We start from the raw sequence: 14,200 nt of genomic DNA on the forward strand, positions 1-14,200 counted from the left end.
TAGAGACTAACCAATTTATTAGAGCATAAGCTTTCGTGAGCTACAGCTCACTTCCTCAGATGCATATCGTGGAAAATAAAGCCTGCTGCAGTTTCCACGATATGCATCTGAGGAAGTGAGCTGTAGCTCACGAAAGCTTATGCTCTAATAAATTGGTTAGTCTCTAAGGTGCCACAAGTACTCTTTTTCTTTTTACACATTTTGTTGGTGATTTTCAAGACCTGCCCACCCCTTGTGACACTGAAACAAACCCATAAGGTTAAGCGCCTTCCCACCCACCCATCCCTAATGCATTGCATAATTTATGGACAGCCCCTAATCCTGCTAGGTCCTGAGTGCCCTCCAACTCCCAAACTACAGTGGCAACCCCACCCCCAGGGAAACCCAGCACCTCACCAGATTGGACCCAAGAGATAGAAAAGGTTTCCAGCTGCTTTGTTACACCTCCCAGGAGTGGCTGAGCTGGCAATCCCAGCATGCAGTTCTCAGCCCCATCCGGAGGGGGAAAGACTTACATCAGAAGTCTTTGTATATGCGGGGAGGGGAAACAAAACAAAAAAAAAACCCACCTCCTGGGCTCGCATTTGCTCTAATGAGCAGTTTGCAGGGCTAGACACAGATCTGTGTCCTTACCCCAGACACTCCAATCCCTCCCTTCACACACAGCGAGAGTGACTTTCTCCAGGGGCTGTCTCTGTTTCTCTCTCTCTCTCTCACACACACACATAGGCCCCTTCTCCTCTTGTCTGTCTGTTGACCTGGAAACAAACAAACAGTGGCTTTAATCAGTCTCAGGAGGCTGAAGCATTTGCTCAGTTCAAGTCCTGCTGTCAGACCCGCCATTGCTTTGGTGATGCTGATCAGGTCCATCTCCTTGCACTCACCCTCTCCCTGTGTCACATGCACACACCCGGTACCCCAGCCACGCTGCCACTGATGCTCCGTGCAACCAAGTGCCACTCCGGGGCGCTAGTTAATTGATCTTGAGGTTGGAACGTCAGAGCAAGCTGGTGCCTGGAAAGCAGCGCTGGAAATCAGGGGACATAGGGCTCTGCAGGCCCATGGAGAAGCACAGGTCAGAGACACAGAAACCTGCCCCTGCTGGAGTCTGAGCTAATGGGGAATGACTAAAGGGCCCAGGATTCATTGAATGCCAAAGCAGCTGTGGCAGGAACTCAGCTGCAACACGGTAATGAAAACCCTGGGCCTGATTCTGCTCGCACACCAGCGTGACTTCTCTGCCAGCAGTAGAGTTGCTCCTAATTTCCCCCGGCCTCAGGACCACTGACAGGCTGCGTCCAGAGCTGGGCTAATTCTGAGCATGCAGGTCCCTTCTGAGCCACACAGGAGACAATCTGGTAGCTGAATTTGCAGGGGGTGAAAGGGATGAAGGGCCCAGTCCTGCAAGGAGAGGAGTGCTGAGCCCTCCCCCAGCTCCTGTTCAAGCCAACGGAAGCTGAGCACCCTCGTAAGGTCTGGTCCTAAATCCAGTTTCCCAGGGAAAATCCTGCACCTCAAAAGGCACCAATAAATGCATGAAATTAATTTATCATGGACTCTGCCAGGGACCTGAGCTGGGGACACGAACCCGAGCAGAAGGAGCTGCTGAGCTCAGCAGAGTGGTCACCGGCCCGGCAACGAATGGGGTACGGAGAGATCTAATCCCACTGGGCGCTTACATTTTTTAAAAGGGGCCATTCAATCCAGAGAGCAAATACGAATCCACCAGGGATTCAGTATCTGCAAACAAATGATAAGCCCAGCCCCACTCCTGCTGCCGCGTCTCCTGGTAAATAATGTTTAATGCAGCTCTCATTGGGCCTGACCCGCGCCCCTTCTGCCGGGGAACAGATGTGCCGCATATCAATGCGCACACTTAGTTATTTCCACTTTAAGAATATGATGGAATCAGTGATGCCTAAAAATGTACTTGTTAATGGTGCCACTTTGCAATTTCATTCTACTTTAATATAAACCATCTGTTCCAAGCAGGCAGCTGCCGGGGGCTGCATCAAAACTGCCACATAGGATGAGCCCCGCCCTTTAGCAATGGGACAGGGGCTACGTGCATCATTGCTCCCAGTGGGAGAGGCCTGTGTGGTGGGTTGAAGGCCCACGATTCTCTCCCCAGTGGCGGTGACAGGGGGAGATGTTACCCACGCCGAGCGGCACAGGTGATGAGTGGGAGGAAACGTTGGTGCTGGCTGCTGTCACTGTCTTAGCCCGACGGCTGGGCCTGGAGAGAGACAGAGTAGGGAACTGCATTCCTGCTCCCTGCATTGCTGACTGTAACTACGCCCATGAGCTAACTGCACAATGCTATGGAGGGTCCCTGCCCCGGGAGGGAGATAGGATCCCCGGCCCATCCGTTAGAGCTGGTGTTTAGAATAGCGGGGGCGAGCTCTGCAGTGCCCCCGGTGAAGAGGAGAAGATGCTACCTGCAGACAATCTAGCTGTTGACGACCCAAAGCCAGTGCCCCATGAAGCGGCTCACTTGACAAAATGAACCTGGGGCACAGAGGTGGGAATGCGTCAGAGTGGCCATCATGGGCTAAGTGGGGAGGCAAAGAGAGGGGGTGGGGGCAGGTCGACAAGCAGATGACCCTGTGGGCTTCACCTTAGCGCCAGGACAGGGGTATGTGCCCATAAAGTATCCGGCAAACTCATCCCCAGCACACAACACACGCTCAGGAAAAGGGACCCCTAAACCCCGCTGCGCTCTTGGCTCTGGGACTCCACCTGAAAAGGACACACCAGCAGCTGCGTCCAGCCAAACCAAACAGACAGATAACCCCAAAGCGACATGTGAGCTCAGCCAACAAGAACTCCCACGATAGCCAACCCGGCTGGTGCACACACTAGATCCCCGTAGGCTGGGGCACGGACCAGTGGCAGCAGGAGCTTCCTTGGGAATCACTGACCCTTGGACAACCTCAATGGACTTTCCCCAACGCCCCCAAAACCTCCTCATCTCAGAAGGCCGGACTCTCTGCAGGTGTAAATCAGCAGAAGTAGATTACCCGAGTCAAGGATCGAGCCCAGGGGATGAAACTCACAAGGCCTCTCTCTCACTTAAGTCCTATTTTGAAGGCCTAAGTGGAACATCTGTGATGGCACATACATCAGGGGGGTGTCATACAGGGGGTGGGGTGCCAGGATCTCCAAACCCTCCATTCATTAACAAACAAGAAAAAGAAGGAGGAGGAGGCGGCTGAGAGTTACTGTGGCCCTGGTGCACTGTCAGTCCGTCCATCTGCCACCACCAAAATAAATACGAGTTTAGAGCAAAACCCAGTAGAAAATAAAGTGCCTCTGGAGTTGAAAAAACATCCAGAAAAAGGGATTTTTTTTTTCATTTTTACAAAAAATATCCTTTAAAAAAAACAGGGCGAAAGAGAGACAGAGGCAGCCCGGTGTGGGGACTACAGGGACGTCCCGCTGGGGAGGGGGATCTTCACGCCACTCTGCAGCAGGGCCAGGCAAACGCAGAGCCCCAAGACGCCCGCCAGGAGAACCCCCACCAGAGCCTTGAGGAAGGAAGTCCTGCTGCGGGTGAAGGTGCTGGGCCCCAGGACGCCCAGCAGGGCCGTGCTCACAGTCAGGGTGTACAGGATGGAGACGGCCGTGTTGAGGGCCACGATCTTCCCGAATTTGGCAAAGGGGGCGATGATGCAGAAGAAGAGCGGGACGGTGGCGATCACCGTGGTGACTGCGCTGGAGACGATGGCCACGCCCACATGCCGGACGGCTTCGATCGTCCTCCACTGGCGGCAGGAAGTGGGGTCCTGGCGGGGCAGACGGCAGCATTAGAAGGCACCCAGAAGGCACAGGAGGGCCGGGGCCTCGTCTGTATGGGGTTTTTAGCCCCTGGCGCAGCTGCAAGCAGTAGAAGCCGCTCGTGCGGAGGTGCTCTCAGCCCAGGATAAGTGGCACCAGTACAGATCGCACGGGACTGGTGCGAGTCAGAGGCTGCCAGCCTGCACCCGGGGTTACAATCCCAGCAGAGGCAAGACCTGTAAAGCAGCGTCTGGTGCCCACTACCCCAGTGTCAATGTGGAGGGATTCCCCTGAAGCCAGCGGAGTTACTCCAGTTTGAGGGATGTAACTCTGACCCTTGCATTGTAGATTCCCCGAAGCCTAGCCCCAGTCATCCCCCTGGAGCGGGAAAAGTGTGCACGGGGCCAAAGATGCATTAGAGGCACCTCCTGGCCCTTCATCTGTCCTGCCCCGAAAAAGCATGGCCAAGTGCAGCGAGGCACAGCATTCAGGGTGTGTCTGCACTGCAAATACAAGACCCACAGCAGCAAGCCTCAGAGCCCTGGCCAACTGCCTTGGGCTCGCAAGGCTAAAACCAGCAGCGTAGAGCCCAGGCTGAGACCCCGCTCCTTGCAAGGCGAGCCCAAACAGCTAGGCTGCTGTTTCTAGACCCACCTGAGCCAGTCGTCTTGGCCTCTGAGCCTTGGTGCTGCAGTGTTTTGGTTGCGCTGTAGACGTACCCGTAGCAGGAGGGGAAGAGAAGGGTGCCCCTGGACGCCAGTGACTGCCCCAGCACGGGGACTGTCTTCATAAGGGCAAAGTACTAGGGAGGGGCCAATCCCGGGGTCACAGGCCCCAGCTCAGAACCACCACTCTGCCAGTCGTAGCGCAGCTGAGTCCTGTGTCAAAGCCCGGGGGCGTAGCCTGGGCACCAGGGAGCTCCTCTGGGGCTGATGGGGGGAGGAATCCCCGCAGGGAGGAGGTAGCCTCCTTGCAGCTTGCCCCCTCCGCCCCAGCTCCATGCGAGAGAGGCCCTGCCGTGGCCCAGCTCCACATGCCCTCACATCAGCATGAGGAAGAGGCTGGGGCGGAACTCACCTCTGCCTGGTGAAGGGGCAAGTTCTCTCCCGCCAGCAGGTAGCCCTCCACCAGGTGCACGCAGTAATCGACGGAGGAGCCGACGAGGATGGAGAGAGAAATCGCCTCCACAGCCCCCATTTCCCAGCCAGACCAGTACATGATGGTCACCACCAGGCAGACAACCCCTGCACAAAGAGGGGGGAACAGCAAGCCAAGTTGGGCTTCGGGCTAGATCAAGCCTGGGCTCCTTGGACAAGGGGCATCAATCCGAGCTGCTTCACTGAAGGCAATGAAGCAGCTACGGCCCTGTGCTACTGTCTAGCACAGAGCATCCCAGCCAGTCTCATTCCGACCAGCCAACCCCTTCCTCCCGGCATCAGACAGAGAGAGACCCCGACTAGAACTGGGCACGCTGCCCTCCTCCCATAGCACTGATGTTTTCCGAGCGTCTGAACATTCTTACCGTTGGGATGGAAAGTCAACAGCTCGAAAACATTCATGTCTCAAAAAGGCCCAGACCTTTCCCATTTCAGCTGATTGACAGGTTTTATTTTGATTTGGACCTTTAAACAAAAAATTTTTTTTTGTTTCAGTCTAATTAGTTTAAATTGCAAAACAAAAAATCCTTTCGAACCAGAAAACTGGAAATGTCTCCTTTTTTACGACTTTTTTCAAGTCGGGAGAGTCTCCAACACGGACCTGGTTCCACAAACAATTTCTGTTTCTAAGAATCTCTATTTGTTCGGTGAAAAACAATTTGCTGAAAAATTCCCAAGCAGCTCATCTGAGAATCCAAATTACACTCTCAGATTGTGAGGTGCTCAGATACTAGAGTGATGGGGGACCGTATGAGAGAGACAGACCGACTGACTCTGTATGGGGATATTCAGACTGACCGACCACTGATAGTGGTTCTGAACCTTCCAGGAGGCTGATTTGTCTTTCATACCCCCAAGTTTCCCCTCACTTCAAAATCACTTGCTTACAAAAATCAGACATAAAAATAGAAAAGTGTCTAAGCACACTGTTACTGAACAATTGCTCACATTCTCATTTTTACCATAGAATTATCAAATAAATCAATGGGAATATAAATATTGTACTTACATTTCAGCACATAATATAGAGAACAGTATAAACCAGTCATTGTCTGTATGGAATTTTAGTTTGTACTGACTTCACTAGCGCTGTTTATGTAGCCCGTTGTAAAACTAGGCAAATATCTAGATGAGTTGATGTACCCCCAGAAGACCTCAGAGTACCCCCAGGGGTACGTGTACCCCTAGGGGTACGTGTACCCCTGTTTGAGAACCACTGATCTACAAAAAGAAAAGGAGTACTTGTGGCACCTTAGAGACTAACAAATTTATTTGAGCATAAGCTTTCGTGAGCTACAGCTCACTACAGTAACCTTTGGCAATGAGGCACAGCCCAAACGGGAAGGGGTGGAGCACTCATGTTACAAAACCCCCTTGATTAACACGTGAGTTATGCACGTGTTTGGTTTCTAGAAGAAAGTGATGTTTATTTGTGAGTCATGAGTGGGAGACTAAGTCATTTTCAAATGATAGATTTGCTTTTTAAAAAGGGAAGTTTAGCAACATGCTCGGTCCATAATATGGTCAAATCACCAACCAGGCTATTTACAAATGTGTTTAAAACACTAACAAACCCACTAAAATATTCCGTGTTTATAATCCCATCTTTGGAAAGGAGAGTGACTGTTATTCAGAGCACATGGGCCTCAATCACATTATTATACACCAGAGGCAGGGCTGGAGTTTGGGTAGCTAAAACCCTTATTTAAATCAATAGAGGAGATTGTGTAGAGAAAACGCTCCAGAAACTAGACAGGAAAATTCTACTTTCAAGATGGGGACCCTTTGCAAACACGGATCCTGAGTCCCTTCCCACTCACTCCCAGTGCAATCAGGAGTGAGGCCGGTGCAGTTACACTGGCGAAAGCCAGATCAGAATCAGGCCCCCTGGAGTCACTCTGCTGTAAATGAGCAGTGACTCCAGTGCCGTGAATAGGAGCACAGCAGTGTAAACGAGAGGAGAATCAAGCCCGGTATAGCGATTCCTGCTGGCAAGCTGAAGTGGAAGACATCAGGGGGTGTCTTACCTAGAATGCTGAGCAGCACCGGCAGCAGGAGGAGAAGGTGCGTGGTGAACACAGCAACTGCAGCCACGCAGATAACCAGCGAGAGGATGAGACCGTACAGGGCACTCTGCACACCTGGAAGAGAGCAAGCAGCCTGGTTCCAGCCCCAGACTGCAGCCACAGCTGCGCTCCCAGCTGAGCTGAGCAGGGCCTTGCTGTGGGGCAGGTCGCCCACCTGGGAACTAACTCGAGCTGGGGCAAACGTGAAGGGGAGGATGAAGGGGATGGGGCAATGGAGTGGGAGTCAGGGGAGCCAAGTTCTACCCCTGCTCTGCCACTGACGGGCTGGGTGACCGTGGGCAAATCGCTTCTCCCTCCAGGCCTCGGTTTCCCCTCCCAGCCTGGCTCTGTCTGGTCTCTTTAGCCTGTGAGCTCCTTGGGGCAGTGAGCATCTGGACAGGTGTTCATACAGCACCCAACACGATGGCCGCCTGATCTTGGCTGGGGCCTGGGGGTGCTCCTGCACCACACGAGAATAAGAAGGAAATTGGGGTGAAGATCTGTGACCGAGCCAGGTGACGGGAGGGCAGGGTGCTGGGGAGGGAGAGGGATAGGTGCTGAAGCCCCCTGCCTATGATCTCCATGAAGATTTGCTTCCAGTGCTCGCAGGTCTGGAATCCGTGCCGGAGAGCGGAGCTGTCAGGGAAGAGCTGGAGCTGCTGCTGCAAGAAAGTCTCCCACTTCAGATAGTCGGAGTAGGTCTGGAAGGAAGACTTGCCCTGGTAGGTCGTCTGCAAGGAAGCGCATGGGACGGTCCTTAGAGTCGCCAACACAAGCCCAACATCTCCCATTCACACCTACCCACCTACCCCACTCATCCGGGGTGGAAGAGCTGGCAGCAGGTAGCTGCGCTGCTCTGGAGCCCAGCAAGAGTAGCGGGTGAATTGGTCTGCAGACCCCAACAGGAGGTGGGGGCGAGAAAAGTGACCGTGCCAAATGGCACCTTCTGACGCAGCACGCCTGCTCCATGCACACCCGACAGCCAAACCACGGGCGTGGCGCCCTGGCTGCCACAAAGCCAGTGCCAGCCAGCTCGTCTGATGGGCCAAAACCAGGGATCACAACCGCCGGGGCAGGCTCTTTAGGGCTGGAGAAGAGGCAGCTGGGTTTGCAGCTCCCAGGTGGAGTCCACAGCCCTGGCAGCTGAGAAAAACCTTGGGGACCTGCAGCCTGCTCTCAGCCTGGCCCCTTTGTCCAGGCCATTTTGTAGGCGCGAATGGAAGCAATAGGATGTCTCCGTCACTTGCAGCCCCAAGCAGGTTGACTCCCACCTGCAGCGGGAGCACAGATATTGGCAAGTGCAAAATGACTCCTGCAGATAAAGCCGGGCTGGTGCTGCAAAGCCGAGCCCTGGAGAGAGCAGGGTTAACACATGGACATCTGGGAGAATCGGTGCGGAAGCCAATGATGCCATCTGGACAGCCCCTTAAAAGCGGCTGCTTGCTTTCCTCCTGCCCCCGCCCCGCCCCACATGCCGGGGGAGCTGGTAGCAGGAGACTTGACCCGGGGAACATGGAAGTGCCCTCACCGATTCAAAAGCCATGGAGATCCACTGCACCTTGCCATCCTTCACCCCCACCGCCCCGTGGGAGAGCTGCCCGGGGAGCAGGTTCGGCTCTGGGAGGTTCTTACACTCAGGATGCAGCATCTGCAGAAAGGAGGAGATGCTGTAGCCTGGAGAGAGAGAGAGGGGAAGATGGGGGAGGGACACACAGGAGCGAAGGGACAGAGAAGACAGAGTTGCAGTTCTTGTCCATGAACAGCTGCTTCTCCTGTCACCTGCTCTGCCCTGGCTACAGATTTGGATTCTTGGCACCCCAGGGCCTGTCCCTACCAGGGGTTGAGAGCCCTCAGCTCCTGCTGGCTTCGAAGGGAGCAGAGGGCATTTGGTACCTCCCAGGACACCCTAGTCTCCCAGCAGGATGGGGTGGTAGGCCAGTGACCCCCTGTGTTCTCTGCGCCATGCCCTCAGCTGATGTGTGTTGACACAGCTCGCCGGAGTCAACGCAGTGGCATCACGTTATGCCAGCTCAGGATCTGCCTTGCTAGCTTTTCACCTCTCTTCCCCAGCTGCGAGAGGGTGGGGCTGGCCCTTGGGGATCCCTCCTCCCCCGAGAGGCAGCTCCTGAACTCTCGGTGGCATTTACATTGGGGCAGAAAAACGTGGCATCGGTTTGCAAAGCTGCAAGGTCAGGAGACAACACAGACACCCCAAATCAACAGAAGAGTTTTGCTGACAGGTGACAGGTGTTTGCCGGCAGGGGTGGCCGGCTCCAGGAACACTGCTGACCTTGCTGTCGGTGATTGCGGTGCCCTTCCCTACCCATGTCTAAAACTGGCCCCGGGCTCCTCTCGATACGGGTTAACTTGCAGCTCCCTCCAAACCCAATACAGAAGTTTGCCCTCCTTGCACAGGGGGACACCTCCTCGGGGTGTGACATGCCGGGTAAGTGACTACGAAGCAGTGCCACGTACCCAGGAGGGGTTACCGGTTCACTAGCTGAAGTCTCTGCTCTGTGGAGACTGTGGGCCAGATCCTGCTCTCCCTTGCACTGGGGAAAAGTGGAGGAACTCCACTCACATCATGGAGCCACCATGACGGGAACAGATCATCCAGTCCATTCCATCTCTAAGCTCCGTGATGGAGCTTCTAGGAGCAAGCCCACAAAGATACACAGCCCTGGGAGATGGAGGAAGCGGAAAGATACCTTGAGGCCGCAATCCCTTCTGCAGCTTGTCTGGCTAGGGCCACGTCTTGATCAAACCCAGTTCTGAGCACAGCAAAAGGTTAGCAGCACGGTTAGGGTAGCAGCTCCACTGGGCCCAGTGTCTGTTGTTTAACTACTCCCCAAAGCATGAGACAGAGCGACGGAGCCAAGGGTCAAAGCCCTTGGGACTCGGGCGCGATGATTTCAGCTAAGATTTGCAGCAAGATGGAGAGCAGGACAGGATGGTGCAATTTCTATGGCTCTTACCAACCCCACCCGCAGCGCGGGCTCAGCCTCTACATGGGGACCTGTCATTGTCAGGCACTTGTCCCCAGGATCAGGCCGGCTGGCCTTTGTCCTACATACCTGACGGCAGGCACTGGGCCCCTCCCGGCTTCACCAGTTCAGCATTGCCGGCAATGGCCTTGCAGATGAGGCACAGGTTGCCAATCTCTTTGAAGAGGTCAAAGCTGTCATCGTAGATAACGCTGCCCTTTCACAAGGAGACACAACAGCGAGAGCCGAACACGTGAGGCACACGCCCAGCACCTGGCGGGGTGGGGCAGGACCCGGGCGTATGACTGACCACACAACGCCAACTGCCCATTCTCCACCTCCCCCAGCTGGGCATGCGGTCCAGAGCCCCAGCTTTGGGCACAGAGAACAACTGGCACCAACAATCCTAGCTCCCGGAGCTGGAGTCCTGCCTTGGACCCCAGGAGCAGTGGCACAAAGAGGCAACGTGGGTTGCTCAGCAGGTTAGCCTGGGGTGCCCCTGCACCCATAACCCTGCCCAGCTCGCAACAGCACCCAGACAAGTCTGGCGAGCCAACCAGAGCTCCAGAGGTGTTACAGCTATGCCCCAAGGGCTTTTCTACATGCAAGATACAAGCCCTGTCTACACCCTTTAACGAGCCCAGTATAGTTAGAGTGGCACACCCCCTGCTGGTATAACGGCGCTTACAGCTGTATCATTTATTCCTGCAAGGAAGAGGCACCATTACACCGATATAACTGCGTCCAGACTAGGGGTTGGACTGATTTAAAACTACCCAACATCATTAGACTGGTACAAACCCAGGGCAGAGCGGGCCCTAGCCAATCAAACCCCCAGGTTAGATGAGGGGAGTGTGGGCAAGTGACAGCAAGGGCATTCACAGCATGGCTGATTGGATGCTGAATAAGCAAACGGACCCCCTGCCACTCCTGTAGGAGCAGCCCAGACAGCTCCTTATCTGACCTGCAGCTCTATCCCCTGGCTGCGTTCCCAAGTGGCAAAGGTTAATTATTCCCATGCTGCTCTGGTACTGCACTATGGGAAGTAACTGCAGTTACCTGGAAACAAAGGTAAGCGGGAGTTTGTTGGGAAAGCAGCACCCATGTGTCCGGCTAGCAGATTTGGGAACTAAGCTGCACATGGACACTCAGATTTTCCCAGAGTAACTGAATCGTCTTTATTTAATCTAATACCTCGCCACAGGCCAGACAATAATTATGCAGCAATGGCTGGTGCTCCATAATCAAGCTTTCAGCCAAGTGTTCCACTCTAAGCCTGATTTGGGGCCCCCTCTAAAATCCACAACGAGTCCCAGAGGGTCTCAAACGTAAGTGGTTAGATCCTGGGCTCAGGTGGGGTTTTCTGGAAAGTTGGAAACAATTCGAACCAGGGGATCCTGATTTACATCTGTAGTAAGCTCACAAACAACGAATGTGCTCTATTAGGTGCCTCATCGCAGCACCGCTGCCTCTGCTGTTTTAGCTGGTCAGAGGTGGGGAGGGATTGCTGGAGAGTCAGGGGTGCGCGCGAGAATTCGGGGAGGCAGGCATTAGCGCAACCTAACTCGGGAACAGTCCTCCTGCATCAGCCACCCCAGGGCTTGCCGGGCCTGCATGCAGGAAAGCACGTGTACCATGTCTCCGATGACGTGGTTATCCGGGTGTCGGGTGTGATTCACCCCGCGGATGCCAAACACCACAAACACCATGGCCCCCGTGTCCACCAGCGGCCGCACTGCTGGCTTTCCACAGCCGGTGTTCCCACACGGGTTAAAGCCTGAGGTGGCCGAGAGCTTCATCTTGGGGGACCCTGTCAAGCAAAGAGGGGAGGGTTACAAGCCGAGAAAGTGAGGAACTGAGCCAACACTCCACCTGGCGAGTCCTTCCAGTGCAGCCATGGCCACGTGCCCTCTGCCGCTCTCTCCAGCTTACCCTTCTCGCTGGGCACATAGAGGAAGCCTTTGTTGGGTCCGTCCGGGCTAGAGCTGAGAAGACAGCCAGGGGGCGCTATGCACACTCGGCCGTGGTAAGGGGGCTTGTGCGACTGGGCGAAATACAGCTTCCTGCAGGGCAAAGAGAGGGCATGATGGAGCGTCCAGCCCAGCAGCAAGGCGGGCACGAGATGTTAACACAAAGCAGCTCCATGCTGCCGGGCCCTTAGGAAGCAGGCTTAGGGGTTTGGCAACAGATAGTGCACCAGGGGGAGGAGAGGGAAAGAGAGGGCAGGTGAGGGAAGGAAGCTCTGGAGAAGCAGTGAAAAGAATTAGGGGAGAAAGCGACTCAGAGGTGTCATGAGTTTGTGCCCATGGGAGCGGTGTATCTGCGCTGCCCAAGGCCACACATTAGCCAAGAGTGGGATTTCTCTCTATCACATAAAGAATCCACTAACAACCCTCTATTCATTACACTAACAGCATCGATAATCCCACACTCCTGGACAGCACCTGCCACCCTGGGACCCCGGTGGCCTCTGCAAAGGTGGGAGAGTATCACAACAAGCTTATGACTTCACCGAGCTTCCTAGGCAGGGCGCCGCGGCCGCATGCCAAACTCAGAACCTCCTGTTCTAAGCACACAGGCCTCTGCCACTTGAGTTAGACTCTCCATTAGCCATAAGGGGCTATGGTGCATAGCTGAGTAATTCAAATTCTACCCAGAAGAGGGCAGCAGTGCACAATACGTAGCAGAATTAGACCCATTTTGCAGATGAGGAAACTGAGGTGCAGCAAAACGAAGCCTCTTGCCCAAGGTCACACAGCGAGTCTGTGGCAGAGCTGAGGAGAGACCTGGGCATCCTGACTTCCCCACTCCTTGCACTGACCACAAGGCAGCAGCACTCCCTGGCTGCTGAGCGTTTACCCGCTTGGGACGGTTACCGCGTTCGCTGCTGTTCCTTGGCCGCGACGTAGAAACTGAAGTCGAACTTCCAGCCTCTCTTGGCGTCGCAGGATAAAGTGGTCATCATCCATTTCCGGGGGCTCGTCTGCTGAAGCAGCCCTACTGTGGACACACAAGCTGTCAGCTTCTTGGTGAAGTTACCGAAAGGAACTCTATACACCTAAGCAATGGATTAACGAAAACAGACACTTAACCGCACAGTGCTGCAGAGCAGGCAAAGGTCAAAGAGACGTTAGCATCAGACACCCCTCGCCCCTGCTTTACCCTGAGCCCTCACAGGGCCAGAGAGAAAAGGTTCTGCAGGGAGGAGCTAATCCATTGCCACCCAGACCTGGCCCTCCCACGCCTTTGCCTCCTTCCCGAGTATGGGGAGCTGGATACAACTAGAGCCTGGCTGTCGCGGGAGCTGAGCCCCCCCCAGACTGCAGCTGGAGCTGTGGTTGTTCAGTCCTGCTGCAGATCGAATGCTGGGGGATCTCCGCTGGACAGCCATCAGGCGCCCTGTGCAGGCCTGGCTCAGCCCCTTAGGCTGGAATTGATCCGTTCGGCTGCCCTGCCTGTGCATGGACAGACGGACAAAGCAAGAATTCAGCCCGCGGGACCCCAGAACGGCTCAGAAACCTTCTGTGGGTCAGCTCAGCTGAGGAACCCAGGCCAGTTCTTATCCCTTGCCACCTCCCGCCTGCTCTCCAGCCGTGGCTCTGGGATGAACAGTGACACAACAGCAGCCCAGTATCAACACCTGGCATCCTAGCAGCACCGGGTAGGACACAAGCAGTGTTCCTGCCCATGCCAGCTGGGAAGCCAGCAGTGCGAGCTTCCTCACAGCAGTGCCCTGTTGATCCCATCTCTGAGCTCCTGCTGTCTGCCTGCGGAGCAGGAGGCTTTGCAGTGCAAGCATGCCATAGAAGAGTCTAATGCACACACTTAACTTACCTGGAATGAGGGCACTTCCCCATCTCCCGGGGACACCATCTGCCACGAGGCAGGAACACTGGCATTGAGGGAGAACCTGTAGATGGGTGGCCTGCCCTGGCCTTTGGACTTGGAGACATACACAGTCCCCTGGGGATCTAGAAAACACACCACAGTCAGCCGGGCGGTGGTGAAAGACATTGATCGGTCAGCTAACGCTACAAACCAGGGGAGCGAACACAGAGGGCGTCTGGTCTATCCTCTCCCCAGCACTAGCCGAACACAACCCTCTGCCTCTCCACAGGATGGTGCCATTTCCAACGTGCTCTATGAACACAGGGCGAGATCCTGAGCTGGTGCAAGCCCTACTGACCCCCTTGGGGCTATGAAGCTTGGGATCTGA

At 54.9% G+C, this 14,200-nt stretch overlaps 1 protein-coding gene across 1 annotated transcript in view; it reads right to left on the bottom strand.

Annotated features, from left to right (window-relative positions):
* Nucleotides 1-3,381: 3,381 nt before the first annotated feature.
* The window catches only part of DISP3 (dispatched RND transporter family member 3), a 56,572-nt gene continuing 45,753 nt past the window's right edge, over nt 3,382-14,200 (bottom strand). Inside the window, exons 12-21 of the mRNA XM_084651769.1 lie at nt 13,819-13,955; nt 12,861-13,042; nt 11,917-12,047; nt 11,619-11,794; nt 10,075-10,201; nt 8,529-8,674; nt 7,572-7,731; nt 6,962-7,075; nt 4,855-5,021; nt 3,382-3,785 (exon numbers count right to left, since the gene is read on the bottom strand). Of these exons, the coding sequence (XP_084507895.1) occupies nt 3,423-3,785; nt 4,855-5,021; nt 6,962-7,075; nt 7,572-7,731; nt 8,529-8,674; nt 10,075-10,201; nt 11,619-11,794; nt 11,917-12,047; nt 12,861-13,042; nt 13,819-13,955 (1,703 nt within the window). The 3' untranslated portion in view covers nt 3,382-3,422. The remainder of the gene's footprint in view (nt 3,786-4,854; nt 5,022-6,961; nt 7,076-7,571; nt 7,732-8,528; nt 8,675-10,074; nt 10,202-11,618; nt 11,795-11,916; nt 12,048-12,860; nt 13,043-13,818; nt 13,956-14,200) is intronic.

This window comes from Lepidochelys olivacea (genome assembly GCF_965140295.1).
Source record: "Lepidochelys olivacea isolate rLepOli2 genome assembly, chromosome: 18".
In the NCBI taxonomy this organism is placed as follows: domain Eukaryota; kingdom Metazoa; phylum Chordata; order Testudines; family Cheloniidae; genus Lepidochelys; species Lepidochelys olivacea.